The sequence below is a fragment of the Vanacampus margaritifer genome, chromosome 6, assembly GCF_051991255.1.
Source record: "Vanacampus margaritifer isolate UIUO_Vmar chromosome 6, RoL_Vmar_1.0, whole genome shotgun sequence".
Lineage (NCBI taxonomy): Eukaryota > Metazoa > Chordata > Actinopteri > Syngnathiformes > Syngnathidae > Vanacampus > Vanacampus margaritifer.
Window position 1 is genome coordinate 26,957,262 of NC_135437.1, and position 19,613 is coordinate 26,976,874.

Here is a 19,613-nt window from a genome sequence, read left to right on the forward strand (position 1 = left end):
CAAATGAATTCAAGTTGTTTTTTATGTTGTCTTGCCCAAAATTATCAGAGGAATAGCCATTTTACTGCAAGTCAGTATGTTTGTTTGTCTTCCACTAACACTTCCAATCCCATCACTTTAAACTTGATTTTGCACTTGCAGTGTCAAGAGGGAACATGAGTGGATGAGGGATGTTGGACCCAAATGCAGGGAAACAGGAATCAAATGCAATGTGTGGTATTTTTATTAACCATAGTGAGAAAGGTGAGCAGACAATCATGACTGAATGGGACATGAGTGGACTGTTCGCCATGACTGGACGGGACGTGAGTAGACTGGCCGGCATGACTGGACGGGACGCAAGTAGACTGGTCGCCATGCATGGACGGGACGCAAGTAGACTGGTTGCCATGGCAGGACGAGGCGTGAGTCGACTGGTCGCCATGACTGGATAGGACGCGGGCAGACTGGTCAGTGACAGGACCTGATTTGCCTCGACTTGACTTGACTGTGGAGTGATTTGACTTGGCTGGGTCTATGGCTTCTTGGCTGTGATGAGGACGACTTGGCTAGCTGTGACTAAGACGACTTGGCTGCGACTAAGGCAACTTGGCTGTGACGAAGACTTGACGCACGAATTTCCACACATAACATAGGCATAACGAGACAAGGGACGAAACCAGGAACACAAGACAAAAAACACCATAAACCATAAAAGAGCATAAACAAAAGCCCAACTCCCACAGAAAAGAAATATGGCATGCAGTTCTTTCATACATTTCGTATGACAAAAAAACAACAACATAAGAGCTACTTTCTGCAAGAATATTGCAAAATATTCTTTTGAATACAGTGCTCTCCATCATTGTTTACATTAAATATGCAACATGCAATTTAGCGCTTGCTAACTGGGATTTTACAAAAGATAGAAATCAAGAATAGATCACCCACCATCAGCATGATTTTAGTAAATCAGGCCCTAAGTGAGGTTAAGTGTGTTAAAAACACAAATAAGACAGCGTTACGTTTGGTTCACGTCACCATCTGCAACACTTTAATGAACATGAATTTTTCATCTCCGCATCAAAGGCAAATAATCCTTTTCCAAAGATCTATTCAGGATCCATCCTGCCCCCCCCCACCATTGATCCGAGCCGCTCACCGCGCCTGACCTTTCATCCCGAACCGATAATCCTGCTGTCCGCGGACACGTGTGATGTTTGCGAGTGTGACGAGCCGCCTTGATGAGGGATTTTGTGACACACGCGCTAGCTCGCACCGGCGCTTCAGCCTCGGCTGGCGCTTCAAAGCTTTTTCACATTCAAGCGTCTTGTTTGGGAGCTTGTTTAGACTGTATGCATGTATTTGAACAGGGATCATTGTGTGTGTGCGGGTGTGTGCGTGTGTCATCATGTGCCGCCTCCAATGAAAGCCAATAACAGAAGTCTTTATACCAAAGGTCGCGTGTTTAACCCCTACATTTGCAAAACCATTTTGCAGCCCCTCTGTTTGGATTCTCCCGAGGCAGACGTCGAACACTGCGCTGCTTGTTCGCTGCACAAATGCGTCAAGTAGGCACGTAAATGTATAAAGGTCGACTCCACACACAACTCCATACATGAAACTGGCTTCACTAAAAAATACATAAATATTTGTTATTTTATGTCATTGACATGTTGAAAAGCGTGATCTGGGTCATTCCAGAATTCCAGAGGAGATTTTCTGCCTTCTGATTCCAAAAGTAGTGATCCATCAATAGTTGTGTATTTGTGATTATATAATAATTTATATGGGTTCATAACGACCCTCCAAGGAAAACCATAACTATGACGTGGCCTGCGACAAAAATGAGTGGAATCAATTGAGCAACACATATAAAAGATAATATAACAATACTCATACGAATATATTCTTTATCCTCTATTAAAAATTACAAATATTACAGAGTCAGTTACAGTAACTGTGAACGTATTCGTCTTTGTTTGGGTCGACATGACTGACTGAATGATACTGCCCCTAGTGGTTACACCAGAAACACGAGCACAATGAATTGAATTGCAACATTAAATCATAATGCACAAACTGTTTAATTTTTTACATTCTCTTTTTTTCATTATTACGCAATATTTATGTAAAGTATATTATTTAGGGATGTCAGTGGATTATTTTTTTTAATCACATGACTTCAATAAAATATTTTTGTCCTAAATTTTCATAATCTTGTTAACATAAAAGTGGAAGAAAATGTCAAACTAATAGAAATATGGCTGCATCTTTTAGTCATTGATACAATAATTTCATAATTCATAAAATTGAGTTAACATTAAAAAGCTGTACTGCACTGTAAAAAAGTGTGATATTGATTTGTGTTGGTCATTTTACTGCCACTAGATGGCATAAATGCATTTGCAAGACGTTGGTGACAGCTCAGTGCGTTTTTCTTTTCATATTAAGAGCTATCTAATCTTTAATATGAAGCAACTTGTAAAATTCTGCACATTTTAAAAATTGTAAAATACAACTTGACCCCAGTCTCCTATATATATATATATATATATATATATATATATATATATATATATGCATTATTTTTAAATTACTGCTAAATTTTGACGTGGATGTGTCTGCTGCGTTGCGACTGGAATTTCACTAGTTTTTATACCCCTAATATTATTGGAGTGGTATTTTCGCCCATAACGGAAAAATATATTTATTTTTTTTGGGTGGGGGCTGGAACGGATTAAAGACGTTTCCATTTATTTTAAAGGGGAAAGATTATTTGAAGTACAAGTGGTGTGTTTGAGTTACAAGGGTGATAAATGGTACTACATTTATATAGCGCTTTTTCACCTTAGGCCCTCAAAGCGCTTTACATCAGGAGCAACTGGAGGTTCACTACCTTGCTCAAGAATACTTTGACGTGGTAACAATGGCATGGGATCAAACCTACAACCTCTAGATTAGGAGACGACCACTCTTCCACTGATCCACGGCACCTCCAGTGTGGTCATGGAACAAATTCAACTCATAGCACTGAAATACTAAATAGTTGTTGTGTTCTTGTATTGCCAGACTTCCTTAATCAATTTCATGTGATACGTGTTTTTGGAGGTTGTATAATAAAGTCATTATTTTTAAAGTCACACTGGCGACGAGGCCAAAGTTACACTCGAATGCCACATGTGGCCCGGCACGTCTCGTGAGAGAGGAAATTGAAAAGAAAAGAAAAACACACGTACAAGATGTTCACAAGCGCGCTGGTGGTTTTGTGGCCTCGCGTGTTGCACGCCATGAAATTACAGCTGTGTCAGTCATAACAGATCAGAATCAAAGATGAAACATGGAGATGCCACATTTGATCCATCTGGAAAGTTTTTTTTTCCCTCGAGAGAACAGAAACTTAAAAATATATATATATTTCTTGACAGACAAGAAGACAAACAATTGCACTTCTCACGGGAAACGCCACAGACGAGACACCTGCCAGCCTGCGGGGCCCCGGCGTGACCCCAACACCACTTCCTGTCTCGGCACGGCCTGTCTCACACAGGAAATAGCTAAGAAGGTGACTGTGTGTGTGCGTGGACGGGCTGCACCTTACAAGTGTGCCAACGCCGCAACTGTCTGCGTGGGAACAATAGCACCTGTCGCTCCGGGCGACCAGACAATGGAGGCCAGATGGGGCAGAGGACGGAAGCGGACGGCGGCCAGCCCCAAGCTGAGGCCCTCCAAGGTATCGGAGAGCTGCCATGTGATACATGCATACCCATCTAACAAAGATTATTATTCATTTTGATTGATGTCCAATGCAAAAACGGCCAAGAGCGCTGGTGAAAATGGGGCATTTTTGTTGCCCAGTTGTTGAGCCTCATTCTGGATTGTGGCTCTGTTGCTACTCAGTTTTAAGGTTTTCAATGTAGACCCCTGTTCCAATGCTTTCTGTGATTTTGCACCAATCACTCATACCTGATCTTTAAAATGTCTGACCGTCCAATCCCGATTTTGCCAATTCCATTTTTTTTTTCATAACCAACAGCATAAACCTGAAATGTTCCAGTCTTGTTTTTAGGGGTGTCAGGCGATTACATTTTTTAATCATAATTAACCGCATGACTTCAATAGTTAACTCACAATTAATCGCAAATGTTATATCTTCTAAATGTACAATAAAATGCTGTTTTCATACCCGTGTTAACATAAAAGTGGAAAAAAAACTAAATATAAATATGCCTGCATCTTTTAGTCATTGCTACAGTAATTTCCAAATAATTCATAAAATTGGGGGGACGAGATTACATTTTTTAATCGTAATTAATCGCATGACTTCAATAATTAACTCACAATTAATCACAAATTTTATATCTTCTAAATGTACAATAAATAAAGTTGTCATTTACGTGGAAAAAAAATTTAACTAATAGGAATATGGCTTCATCTTGTAGTCATTGATACAGTTATTACATAATAATTCATAGAATTGAAAAAAAATTAAATTGTTAAAGATTAGATAGCTCTTAATATGAAAAGAAAAAATGCACTGCACTGTCACCGTCTCACAAGTACAATTATGCCATCTAGTGGTAGAAAAATGACCAACACAAATCAATATCACACCGTTTTGTTTTCACTTTTATGAATTATAATGAAATTACTGTATCAATGACTAAAAGATGCAGCCATATTTCTATAAGTTTAACATTTTCCCCACTTTTATGTTAACAAGAGTATGAAAACATTTTATTGTACATTTAGAAGATATAAAATCTGCAATTACTCGTGAGTTAACTAATTGAATTAGTGGTGTTAAAGGAACTTTAAATTAACTCAAAATTAACGCACTCATTTTAACACCCCTAATTGTTTTATTGTAAAACATTAAACAATAACTGTACGCATACAAATGGCTTGTTTTTTTAATTGCCGATGAAGCAAGACCTCTGCAGAGGGAGATGAGATCGGTGGACCAGAATGGTTTTATTTCGAGGGATCGGGTTGATTGCCAATCCGCCAAAATTAAGGAAATCGGAGCTGACAACCACTTTTTCAAACTGGTGTTAAATGACAATCGCCAAATTGAAATCAGATGTTCTAAGTAGGCTTGACCTGTTTTTTTTGTTTTGTTTTTAACTTTCAAGCAGACGCCACCAGGTTTTGTGCTAAGACTAAAACCCCTATTTTTGTGGCCAAAGTAAGTTTATAGCGCAAAGCGCAGTCTCACGTTGATATTTTGCTCGACTAGTGCGGCTAGAATAGGAGGTTTTGTGGAATTGAACCCAGCTGACTCACATCCAATCGAAGCGGCTCCCCTTTTTCCCATTAATATCAGGGCAATTGTAGCGTACACAGTTCTTGACATTGCTGAAGGAGAAATTGAAATTGACATTTTTATATCACAAAAAAAAATAAGCATTTGAACAGGGGTGTGTAGACTTTTCATCTACAGTGAGGTTCTTGCTTTTCTCGCATTTTCAGTTTCGTTTCAATCATGATTTTAAATGTCATCACATCACGTCCATCTGAAGTCAACCTTTAACTTTGCCAGTCCTTCAGCACTAAGAGGTGTTAAGACGGCTGACAGCCCGTCCGCGTTGCCTCATTCTTCCGTGCGTATTTGCGGAAAAACACACACGCCAACACGAGAAGCACGCTGTTACCGCACGAGCTACGCAAACATGTTAGAGGAAATTGGCTACACAGTATTTGCATTTTTAAATGACAGCAGCTTGAGGAAAAGTTAGTTTGTGGTTTAGTACAACGTGTTTAAATAGATCAATTGGAATGCTAGTTAAATGATGTGTGCGGGTCCTTCAGTATGATTTATGGATTCATCACTTGACACTTTGACAAGAATGTATTTTTAAAGCAAGAAATTAGGTATTAAATCAGATTTTTAGAAAAACTTCTCATCTTACTATCCGTTGCATTCAGTTGATGTGGATGATGGACTCAACTAACTTTCAACTAATTAAATCCAGTTCGTCCAATAACTGGACGTGCCGAGCTGCCCACTTGAATGCCAACAAAAGTTTTTGTTCCATTTTCTCGCCTTGTGACAGCGTTGCGTTCAAGGACCAAACCCAACCTGTCGTCCTGCTGCCGCCGATGTGGAGGGGATGAATAGAAGGTGTGGAAACTGAATGGGTTTTCTGCCCGGTCAGGGTCGCCATCTGCTCTTTATCCGCCATGGCAGCGAGCCCTCGGCCGGCTCCTTGGCACCTAAAGACATCACAAATATACAAACGGCGTGCTTAATGTAAAGTGTATACAATAATTAGAATGAAAAGCCCAGCGCGATTCTTTGTGGCCAAGCAAACAAACGCTCATTTGAACATGAATGATGTCGCTTTGAGTCTCAGGACTTTTTTGTTTCTCATAATGAGTCAGTGAAGTGAAGTACAAGAGTAAGTGTTTATTTGTGGATGTCATGTGTGGAGAAAGGAAGGAGGAGGGGCGTATAGTGTGCATTCGTACACTCCAAAAACAAAATAAAGAATGCGTTTGCCGTTTGAGTGGCAGGACAAGAGAGGGATTTATTTTTTATTTTTTTGTGTGTCAGTGTGTGCGCTTCAAAAGCAAACCCGGACTTTTGTTTTTCCAAAAATAGTGTGAGTGTGGAAAGTGCGTGACGAGTGAGCGAGTGTAGTGACCGAGCGGGGGCTGAACACACCCACTTCATGCTTCAGAAAATATCTTAGAGAAAAAGAAAAAAAGCGAAATGTAGAGTGGACTTTTATTGTGTTTTATTGTATGTTTTTTTTTCAGGGTCGATATCGATTATTAGTAGTAACCGATATTTGGAGCCAATATTTATTTTCCCAGCATTTCATCGGCATTTCTGGAGAATGCAGCTTGAGCCGGTGGCCTTGGCGGAGGTCTACGCTCAACTGAGTGACGTTGCGGTTATTATCTGACCATTAGCATTGACAAAACCACACTGGCTGACTTCAAGTCCCTGTAAAGTGAAAATAATTGTCTTTTAAATGTTACACACCACAGAGCAAAAGTTTTCAACTGTTAAAGTTGAGTAATTGGAAATATAAAAAGTAGAAGTAGAGTCATCATGAGGCTTACGACGCCACTGCAAAAGATGCTAGCTAGCTACTAGCAGCTAGTAACTAGCTAGCTTGTGAGCTAACTACTACTACAAGAGATGCTAGCTAGCTACTAGCCGATAGTAACTAGCTAGCTTGTGAGCTAACTATGTTAGATCACTGGGCAGCTCAAAATCTTACACAAAAACTGTAAAAAATGATCAAAACAGTTGAATACTATGGCTACAATTGAGTACTGCATAATTCACAGTGATTTTCATGCTAATATGTGTGATTTATCTAGAACAAAATCTCAGATTTCACTTTATAGTGCTTTAAGCACCGTATTGTACAGTTGAATGATTTCAATACAAGCTGAGGGGAACTAACTCATTCTTGAAAACAAAATGGAGTACTTTGGATGACTTTTGATAACGGTGTTTTTTTGGAAGCGTTATGCTCGGTAAGCAGACACACAATTCAGCCAAACCTGACACACGCTGACCCCTGGAAGCCACTGGAAACAGCCACAATCTCATCAGAGTTGTACGGCAGACGCCAAGCGACCACATGACTGCGCGACGCTGTTATTAGCGAGGCTTTTGTGTGCGTCTTTATGTGTGCGTCTGGATGTGTATGCGTGCGCGTCTCTGGTTTGGCGGCCGATGCCTCCGAACAGGGCTGTCATTAACCCCTTGTCGTGTTGGGCAGACCACCCACGTTTGAGTGTGTTGCCTTTTTGTTTGAGGTGGCTATTCCAGTGCGTGCGTGTACGTGCGTGCGTGTGTGGCCTATGGTCCAGCGTTGTACTGTGTGTTATCTCTCCACTTCAGTCCTCCCATTTATGCTGCAAGGATAACAATCATGTCCGGGATTGGAAGCGCTGCTGGTGTAATGCGCAACATGACGAATGGCTTGAGCATAACGAGATTCATGATATTGGTACTTAATGCTGCCCTTCTATCGAGCTTTATTTACACGGCGCATCGGAGTCATAACAGTAGACCCGAAATGTATCCTGACTTTGAGTTGAGCATAGAACTCCGTATTCATTTAAAGCTTGAAGTAGACTAATTGTTAAGGTTATTATTGTTAACAAAAAGTAATGATATCACTGAAGGTAAAGAAAAAGCATTGTTTGTGAAATTACATCTTACGTTTATAAAATTGTATAAAACTAACTTTAGCAAAATTGTCCTTTGTTTTCGTCTTTGTCAATTAATTCTGTACAGGAGGTTTCAGGGCTCATTTTAAATGTATTTACTTTGCTATTGCTGTACATTCGTAGCTACAGAACAAGCAAGGTCACAATACAAAGTGACCTCTTTTTTTTTTTTTTAATCTTGCACTCTAATAATCCATATAATAATAAAAAATTAAGAAAACTAATAAGGGATTGGAGATATGGCTAAAAAATAAAATCTCGATTATTTTTCCCAGTCATTCAGGACGATTACCATTTTAATTTATTTTAATCCAATAAACCCAACATACATTTATTGAAAGGTTTCATTTATTCAAAAACAATTCCTGTGCACAATGTTCAGACAGCAATATTGTATACTAATCCACTTTCAACATAAGATAAACTACTTATGTAAACATGTCTTGTAAAGCACCCATCCAGCATTCTTCGATTTCACGATTTAACACATTTTCAACAAGACGATTTCAAAATGATGATTAATCAAATTAACTTGGTTCACTGCCCAGCCCTAAAACTAATACTAAAACTAATAAAACTAAGCAGCGGCACGGAGTGAAGCTCCAAATTCGTTATAATAAAGCATAATTACAGCAAATCTTCTCTGCCGCAAATATAAAACATTTAAATGAAAAACAGCACGTATGGAAGTAACTAAGCGTACTTTTATTCTTACACCATAACCCCAAACTAGTTGATTGCGACCCTTCCGTAACCTCACGACTTCGTAAGTCGGTGACAGAGCACCTCCTTTACTCTTTGAAGCACTTTGTGAATCATTTCTGTGAAAAAGTGCTAAATAGATAAACAAACTAAGTAGCTAACATGGAAATCCATTCGCTTACTCACTAGTTTTGACGAAAATAAATATACAGTATTTCTAAATCAAATAAAAACAGAGCATTGTCTTTGTAAAAGTTCGCCTTTGGTGTGTTCAGCAACGCTCTTTAAAATTGTATCAGTGCTGTGCCTAAATCCTTTCAACAACAGATTATCCCAGCTCATCTTACTTAAAACCCGAGATAAGAGTGTTTGTTATTAGTTACTTTCAGCCCTGTTTGTAAAAATCCGTCAAAACAGCAACTCTGTCAAAAAACTGAAACTTGGAATGATATCAAGAGAAAAACAACAAGAGAAATCTTTGATGCCGACATGTTAGGATGGTGGAAGCATTTAAAGGCTCCCGGTGCATTGATGTGTTCAAAGGTTGGTTGAGAGGTGAGAGTGGGTAATGTTGGGAGCTCCAAAACGACAACTGGGCCAAAAGACCTCAAATGCACCCCGAGTCACCAGCTACACGCACCTGTGTAAACCCACCCACTTCCTCTGACACACATTTACTGTGGACCTGCACCCACATAAACACACACACACACACTGCAGTCTCCTGGGCAACTGGACAGAGTGTGTGCGTACAAGATCACACTGTATTCATACACAATGTATGAACTAGTACAACTGTAATTGTAAGTGCAACAGGTCTCTGTTTGCCACAACCACAAATGTTTCTTTTATAATTTCTTCAGATTATTGGCATCAGAGCAAAAATGCAACAGATTAAAACAACTGGTCTAAATTGTGGCGCAGGTGGTGTAACTTTGTAACCAACTTTTTCGACGGCACAGACTGGTTAAAACAAATAATGCTGACGTACAGTATATATCAGTCTCTGAGCGGTACGGCGCGGTACCAGATGGCCGTGGTTGGGGACCCCAAGATTGTACAACATTACTAAAGATTTTCTATTGCCGACTAATGTGGTGAACGTCAAGACAAAGTTGATTCAATCATTATTTTATTTCAAAACAGTACAAACCTGACCCTGGATAAGTGGTAGAAAGTGGACGGACGGACCGATAGACCGATGGGCGTACGGACAGACAGGCAGACAGACGGGCGGGCGGACAGACCGATAGACCGATGGATGGATGGATGGATGCATGGATGGACGGACGGATGGATGGACAGATGGACGGATGGATAGATGGATGAATAGACAGATGGATGGATGATGGATGGATGGACAGAAGGACAGATGGATGGAAGAATGGCTGGATGGATGGATGGACAGATGGATTTACGGATGGATAGTTGGATGGACGGATGGATAGACGGATGGTTAGATGAATGGATAGATGGTCGGATAGATGATGGATGGCTGGATGGATGGATGGACAGATGGATGAATAGACAGATGGATGGACGGACAGAAGCACAGATGGATGGAAGAATGGATGAAAGAATGGGTGGATGGATGGATGGATGGACAGATGGATTTACAGATGGATAGTTGGATGGACGGATGGTTAGGTGAATGGATAGATGGTCGGACAGATGGATGGATGGATGGAGAGACAGATGGATGGATGATAGAAGGATGGATGGATGGACAAATGGATTAATAGACGGATGGATAGATGGATGGATCTACGGATGGATAGATGGATGGATGTATGGATGGATAATAGGCAGATGGATGATATAAGGATGGAGGATGGATGGATGGATAGATAGATAGACGGATAGATGGACAGATGGATGGATGGAGGGATGGATGGAGAGCCAAGCAAATATCATCCACAGACAATCATCCAGAGTCATGCTTTACTAACGTTCCTCCTCTCAATTTGTGCTCCTTGAGTTGTATCCACACAGCTGGCCATGCTGAAAGGGGTGTAACGAAAGAGGTGTGTGTGCGTGTGTTTGTGGAGGAGGGGGTGCGGGGGATCTTTAACACACACTCACACATGCACACATACATCACCTCACTGTTGACAAGGTGCAAAGCAAACGTCTGAAGAATGACGTGGCCTTGAAAAACTAAAGTGAACCCAACATCTCACTCAACATCAAACCAGCATTTGTCCGCAACACACAGGTGCGCGCGCACACACACACACACACCTTCAAAACATTAGGCTTGCAAAACGGAGAAATATCTCAGGTAAATTTCCAACAATTTTTGTAAATTTCTACGCAAATTTGAGATGGGGAATTTGAGAAATAATAAGCACATTGTAACAAACATTTTGTCTTGGTTTAAAATAGTAGCATTAGAATACATATGCAGCTGCATTTTCAAGGTATCAATTATATGATGGTATTACGTAACATCCAAAAATATATCATATCATCATCATGATCGACATGGGCTAAGAGTAGTAGACATGTCTAATTTCTTTACAACTTTGGACCGCACGTTATCGAGGGTGTTAGGAATGTCGCTATTCAATATGCACTCATATATAAATATATTTTTTTTTCTTTTTTTTTTACACATTTAAATGTTTCAAGCGTACAGGAGACAAGACAATGACGACATCCAGTGTGTGTGTTTTATGTGTGTGCGTGCGTGTGGTCAGGGGTTTCGACTTTGCTGTTTGTTTGACACAACAACGCAAGTAAACGCAAGTACGCAAACATTCAGCGCAAAAGATTCACCAAAACCGTCACGAACGCGGCACTTTGAACTTAGCAAACTTGTCTTTCCAACAATTCCACATCGATGGGCAAAACCTTACCAAAAAAAAAAACATGCAAATTGTATACAAAATGTTGCGTTATATGACACTAACGTCAATAATCCTTTCAAAAGGCCCGAACCCGAATATGTGGTCATATAAACGCGTATCGGGGTACCTCCTTTGAACGGAACTTTGTGTTGTGTACTGCGCATGCTCTATTTGCAAGGAATCTTGGTCTGAACTACTTGTATCCACGGCGGCCATCTTATGTTGCCACTTGCTAAACGAGCCTAACTTGATTTCTTCATGGTGTTTTTTTTTTCATGTTATTTTCTGTCTCTTCGGCGAAAAAGCCGCAGTGTGTGTTTGTACACAAACTGTGATCAAGGCTAACGAGTCGAATTTACTTAATCTTTTTGGTCTCCTGCAAGTTAACTTTTCGTATTCTTCATGGCCTGTGGCTAAAGTGGCTCCTCCCATTGTTACAAACACAGACTCGTAAAAAAGAAACAGCTGGATTCCTCGAAACCACAGCCAGGTTGGTTTCCTATTATGGGTGCGGTGCTGACAACATAAACACACCAGCAAGCCACTATTATTAATGAGAATAAAAAAAAGAAAAAAAAGTACATTATATGGAGCTACCCCGCATAATTGATGCTTATTGGAGAGAAAAAAAACACACACATTCAACTCTGTGTATCTACTAGACCACTTCCTACACTGTCGGTGTGTTGGACCTGGCCTCTGAACTTTACCCTCCATATCACCTACCATAAATGTCCAACGTTTGAACAGAGCATTCTTAGTCAGGGTGAGGCAACCGCGGCCCTCGGGGAGGGTCGGGGGGGGGATCTGGAGCCGGCCCCCTCTCTGCTTTATGGTGCTCATTTAGGAGGCTGCCGACAAACCGTGCCTGAGGGGAGGGGGAGAGGGTGAGAGAGAGTGAATTGATTTAAAGTTACAAATAATAAGGATAGGCCAGTCCTGGAATCCAGCTGGCTCCACAGCGAGCTAACCATCAACTAATAATGAGTGCTGGAGACAGACAGACACTAGGAAACGCCACATGCATTTCTAAAAACAAATAAGACCTTGAAGGAACTGTTGTAAAAAGTCAACCCCAGCCCCCAAAAAACAAGATTCACCAAATATATACATACAACTCTCCCCCGCTACATTGCAGAAACCTGTTTTTTAGTGACTGCTTTAAAAAAAAAAATTATATTAATTTTAATGTTGTTGTTTTTTATCGTAATTAATCACATAATTTCAATAGTTAACTCACGATTAATCACAAATTTTATATCTGTTCTACATGTACAATAAAATGTAAAAAAAAAAACAAAAAAAAAACATTTTCATACTCAACATAAAAGTGGTAAAAATGTTAAACTAATAGAAATATGAATACATCTTTTAGTCATTGATAAAGCAATTTCCTAATAATTCATAAAATTTTGTTAAAATTAGAAAGATGGACTGTACTGTAAATATTATATAGTGCAATATTGATTTGTGTTGAGGTCATTTTTCTGCCACTAGGTGGCATAATTGCATTTGTAAGACAGTGACAGCTCAGTGCATTTTTTTTCATATTAAGAGCTATCTAATCTTTACCATGAAGTAACTTGTGAAATTCTGCACATTTTTAAAATTGTAAAATACAACTTGACCCCAGTCTCCACAAATAAATGCATTATTATTGAATTTATTACTGCTAAATTTTGACATGGACGTGTCTTCTGCATCGCGACTGGAATTCCCTCAGTACAGGCTTTCCAAGTAAGGGTCATTAATCGTGCGTTAAAAAAAAACACTAATTTTGAAACTCCTAATTAATTTTAAAATAAATACTGTGCAATACAGAAAAAATATAAATATTGATTAAAATGCAGTAAGTCACAATGTAAATAAGATAATGAACATTTAAGCAGATGATTTTCGTATTTCTTTAACTTTTGATACTCTAAATAAGCAGTTCTGTAATTCTTTGTACTTACTTTTTTTTTGTACACAAAAGTAACCCGGCATCCTACTTGTAAATCCATCACAATTGACGTACTTCTTCGTCTGTTATCTATTCTACTCTATGTTGTCTACTCCTCATAGTGCCCTCTAGTGTTCGGACAGAGACATCACATTATTGAAATACCTTGTATGTATTACAAGGCTACATGAAAGTGAAAAGTGTGGTAAGAAAAACATGTAGTTGGATGTTAAAATTTGTTTGTGTTTTGTTTTTTGAAAAGTTTTTGTTTTTAAACAAAATTTGCCTAAAATGAGAAATGCAAAGACATTTATCACGTCAAATGTAGTAGCATATCCTAATAAGCATTTATTCCATAATATTTTTTCTTGAACTTATGTGTTCCTCTAGTAAGTGTAAACAAGTGTACCTAATTTTGAAGCCCCTTAAAGGCACATGAGCTTCATTCCATTACGAAAGGGCAGAGACGCCATCAATACGGGCAGTCGTATCCTTTAACAAGGAGGAGGTGTTTATAATTAGTCCTGAAAGGGTCAGATGCCCCCGCACACTCAAATACGACACGCCCCTCAATCCACTCAAAGGAAGGGAGAAAAATGGCTGTCAATTTGTTACGCACTCAACAGGGGACATCTGTTTGAATGTGCAGTGTGCATGTGCAGGGTTAGGGGGGGGGGGGGGGGGGGGGTACGTTACGGTGCAGGAAACCATCCCGGGTTCCAGGAAAGAGGACGTGATGATTTTGGTGTCAGTGTGTGCGGGGGTATGGAGTCGGCGGTACGTCGTCACTGTCTAGTGAAAAGCATGCACCTCCAAGTTTAGTTGTGTTAGCTTTGAAAGACACGTTTTTCTTCAGTCAGTTCATCTTTTGAAATGAGATTAAAGCATCCCATTTAAAAAGTAGTTTCCCCTCCCTGCCCTGTCCAGCCTCAAATTTGCATTGCAAAGTGGCAAAACACAGACAGAAAATATTAATTAAACAAAATACAACATACCGTATTTTTTGCACTATAAAGCGCACTGTCGGTTTTTGAGAAAATTAAAGGCTATTAGGTTAATTTTAATTAAATTAATTTAATTTAAAAAAAAACATAATTAACAGATGAGCAATAAACTTATTTAGTTTCAAAATTTAGATAATTTTTGTTTTTAAGCGGGTTTCAAACACAATTTCAACTTTGGTAAATAGTCAGCAAAGGGTACGAAATAGGTAAAAACCATAATATTAGGCTGGGTTTGCTCTGTATGGTGCAGTGATACAATTCTATGGTTAATGAAAATGAATCAAATAACTACAATTAAAATTGTAAACTAAGAACGTTTAAAAAATAAAATATAAAAATATAGGTAAAATAAAAATGAGACTAAAACTAACTAACTAACTGGAACCACATTTTACATTTCAAGAAACTAAAACTATCAATAATTATAGCTGAAATATCCTTCGTCTTCATCTTCGTCAATTAACTTCATGCATGAGTTTTCGAGGTTGATTTTAAATGTATTTATTTATTATTATATTCATTTGGAAATTTTTGTTTATTTTACCACAAAATACTTATTCTGACCTTTTTTTCCACAAATACTTCACATATAGAAAACTACAACAAATTATATAAACATGTTCAAAACATTAAAAACAACTAACACGCTCTGAAAAGAACTAAAAGTAACTGAATTTGAAAAGCAAACGTCAAAATTATAAAAGCACTATCTACAATTAACACGGATGTTTGATACCACGTACCAAGTACCGATACCACGAGTACTTCTGATACTTAAAATTTCCCAACAAAAAAGACAGATAATTTCTCAAAATCACATTCTTACTTAAAATTGCATGAAATTAATGACAATTTTCTATTCTTGAGGGCATCATCACAAGTACCGATACCTTGAAATAAAACCGGGTATGGGCCCGATACGATACCTAGTATCAGTATTCGCCCATCCCTAATAATAAAATATCCAAAAGTATTACAATTCTGTTTCATGTGGCATAACTAACTAATTTGCTCCCCAAACGTATAAAAAGGTTCTATTCCAAATATTGCCAATATTGTTTTTTATGCTAGAGCATACAGAAGGCTTTGATCCAGCCTCTGAACTGAAGAGAATGCTTAAAGAAATGGTAGTTAATACAAAAACGGCCAGCGGGTGGTAACAGAGTATAAGAGATCAACCAGGGCCATGTTGCAAAAAAGTTATTTTCCCCAGTGTTTTCAACACATTTGTGAATAATGATGATAAGAATTTGTGATATATTCTAATGCTAATTGCTGCAAAACGGAAACAAATAGAAAAAAATGTAATGATGAAAGAAGAGACGCTAATCTTTCTTTTGGTAGGTTCCATGTTTTTATAGCAATAGAACACAATATTCTGTGGGCCTTGCAAAATCAGTCAAAATCCAGTAAAACAGCCGGGAGCGAAGGGGGTTGCTTCAGTGAAAATGGCTGTGAGCGACTGATCAAGTATTCACCCTAGCAAGGAATTATTCAGTACTGCCATCTTATACTGTTCTATGCTACTAATGTACTGCAATTTAACAAGTTCACACTCTGTCTATGGAAACGTTGTTGCCATGTAAACATACGGAGTGAAGTCAACGTGTGCCTGTGGTGACAAAGATGCTTCCACACGGCATCATTTGACACCTCCAGCAAAACAAGGGCCAGACATGGGCGTCGGTCTTCAATCTTTCGCTCTCACTAAGATAACTTCCTGGAGTTTGTCAAGCGATGGCTGGATACAATACGTCGGACGGCATCAACACCAAAGCGTCTCCTCGTGAGGCGGACGAGTCCTTTTGTGAGGCCACAATCACACATAACAAGCATGGCACCCACCGAAGGGTATTACATTACACGCTAAGTATAAGTAAGGATTAAATACATAAAAACACTGCACGTCTTCTTTTACGGCGTTTATTGTGCGGCTTCGTCTTTTCTGTCGGTTATTGTATAAATAAAGGAGGTTTCGCTTTCATGGGACAGCAGATGGTGTGCACGGACGGAGTTGGGAAGACGCCTTTGAACTTGTAACCGCATCCTGCAAATCCACGTGAAGGCATGGATTCTGTTTCCAAAAATCTGTTCACTCCATTGACCACCGACATGGCGGCGAGGATTTCAATGCAACATCCTATAGTGACATCAACTCCAAGGTAAATTATGGATCTTGGATTTTTAGGATCTTTTGACCATGACAACAATCTTGAATGAGATCAACTCTACTTCAGTTTACATAATATACAGTGGACATCAAAAATAAAAAGTCTACACACCCCTGTTCGAATGCCAGTTTTTGTGATCATTTCCAAACTTAAACTTAAGTAGCATTGAGCTTTGGAGCTCTTTTTTCTTCAGGTTGAAGGTGGAATGAATTATGAACAGTTTAAAATACAGTTATTGTTCTTTTCGTCCTAGGAGGGCGTAACAAAAAATAATTATGAAGCACTGATTTATTATGATTCAAAATCAATAGATTCATTATTATAACATTTCACCATATCTGCTGTAGTAGCTGTAGTTTGTGTGTGAATGAAAAATAATTCATTTCCATTGAACAGCTAACAACAGATTTGCTGGTAGATTTCAGCAATGTCACACATCTGCACAGATAATAAAAGCCTGCACTGCACTGCATCCCCCCCCCCTCACGAATCTCTCAACCCCACTTGACTTCCTCCTGTTTGTGTGTACGTGGATGTGCATTTTCCCTCCGCAAAACCAGGCCGCCATTGGCTGGCCAGATTTGTTGGAGGGAAAAAGCCTGCGAGTAGCGGGGAGGGCACAGCAGCCAGATAGTGCTGACTCAGGCTGTGGGCCCATTGTTCTTCAAGTGGAGAAACCCGACACCCCCCCCTCCCGCCTGCAGCCAGACAGAGAGACAGACCACTGCGCCGGCCGCAAGCATTGGAGCCATGGCGACTGCCGCGTCAAACAGCGCCACTACTCTTATCTCTTGCTCCATTAAGTGTCACAATGAGACAAGTCAACAGCCCACAACCACAATGGACACGGGGCCATTCAGGTTGATATCCCTCCTCAATCAGAGAGAGAGATTTCTTGTTTAGGGAAGCAATTCTACCTGCTGCTTTGGAACTGTGTCCATTCAAGGTTCTGGAGAATCTTTAGGGAATTTTCAGAAAAAAATGCTAACATACACGCAGTGGCTGGATATAACCACACATTCCAATGAGAAATCCGAAATCCAACGAGAGGGCACAGAAGGTCAACGAACAGCCTCTTGCACATAGAGATTGAGTATAATCGCAGCAGTAACACACCACAGTAGAGATGGGGGACTCGAGTCACGTGACTTGACTCGAGAAAGACTTTAAGATCCAAGATTTTTTTTTTAAAACACATTTGACATGTTTGAAGATAATTGCTGGAAGCGTGTGAAATGCCTAACTATGTAGTAATCAGTGGTGGACGTGTTATTTGGTGCATTTCCGACATGCAGCAAACAAGTTGGCTATGCTTACATCGTGAAAATATTGCGACTGGACAGGATGTGACAAGACTGGTCGTTGCGACTGGACAGGACGTGAGCAGACTGGTTGCCGTGATTGGACAGGACGTGACTAGACTGGAACGAGCATGACGTGACATGACCTGACTTGCCTTGACTTGACTAGCTGTGTGGGCGTGGCTATAACTTGGCTGTGGCTGTGGCTGAGACGATGGCTTTCAATGCGCTATTGAAGTTTTTTCATTTCATCGACAGAAATTAGTTTAAGGCCAAGGATCCTGTAATATTTCATCAAGAACATCCACAAATATGACCTCTGAGACTGATTGGGGTTCTTAGACAATAAGATCAATTAAAAACAAAACTTTATGAAATTGTTCCCATCATGTAAAGTGCTTGATAAATTTATTTTATTTATTTATTTTATTTTTTATTTTAATGTATATATTTTTATTTATTTTTATCTATTTATTTGACTTTTTTTTTTTTTAATTATTTACTTCTACTTAGCCTTGGTGGAGGTCTCCATTATAGTACTCAACAAATGTATTTATTTATTTTTATTTATCTATTTTTATTTCTTTATATGTATTTGATTATTTTTTTATTTGATTTATTTACTTCTGTGAGAGTCAAAAGGTAATCAAGCATAACAATGAACTAAAACTTACAGACTTCATTAAAAATAAAATTTCCCCCAGTTTTTTTGTAAAACTCTACACTTGAAAATTAATAACAAGAGTAATTGTAATTTAGCTTCCAATATAATTTCATTTCAAAAGCTTTTGGTCTACCAGTGCAGTTAATAATCGGGACGCTATCGCATAAAACCGCATTTGTTAAGCAATGTATGTGTGACAGGACGGCGCCACTGCCCACATGCATGTTCACATGGTTATCTCAACCCTCAAATTGACGCTCTCAATAGCCGATTTATTTGGGATCGTCTCTGCGTGGCCTGCATAGCCGAGATATTGTTGGCGTGTGACGCCGGACAACAATTGATGCCCCTGAGCCCAACGTTTTATTAGATTCCACCCTGCTTAGATGAATATGGAGGAGAGAGCTAGTGGCCTGAAATTCTGCCCACGGTGACCAGACGGGACAACAAGCCCCTTTCAGCCCTTCCAGGGCAGCCCACAGCCCAAACCAAAGCTGCTTTGTCAGCACAATTTTGGTGAATTTGTGTAGGACAGTGGAACCTCAAAAGTCTACGGAAGAGGATTGGGGCCAGTGAAGAAGGGGAAAAAAAAAAAAGATTGGCAGGATTCTGACTTTATTCTCAGAATTCAGATTTTTTAAGAATTCTGACTTTAATCTCAAAATTCTGACTTTTAAGTGAGAATTCTCACTTTATCCTCAGAGTTCTGAATTTAAAAAAGGGGTTGAGAGGAATTTCATGTTATTCTCAGAATTCTCACTTTAAAGTGAAAATTCTGACTTTAAAGTGAGAATTCTGAGATTAA

The 19,613-nt window shown here is 39.2% G+C and overlaps 1 protein-coding gene across 2 annotated transcripts in view; it reads right to left on the bottom strand.

Moving 5' to 3' along the window:
* Window positions 1-207: 207 nt before the first annotated feature.
* The window catches only part of LOC144054147 (uncharacterized), a 44,183-nt gene continuing 24,777 nt past the window's right edge, over window positions 208-19,613 (bottom strand). Inside the window, exons 3-4 of one of the 2 annotated variants that reach the window (XM_077569281.1) lie at window positions 6,062-6,195; window positions 208-604 (exon numbers count right to left, since the gene is read on the bottom strand). In XM_077569281.1, the coding sequence (XP_077425407.1) occupies window positions 579-604; window positions 6,062-6,195 (160 nt within the window). In that variant the 3' untranslated portion in view covers window positions 208-578. Of the gene's footprint in view, window positions 605-4,906; window positions 6,196-19,613 lie in introns of those variants that run through there. The other variant, XM_077569280.1, reaches the window with a different exon arrangement.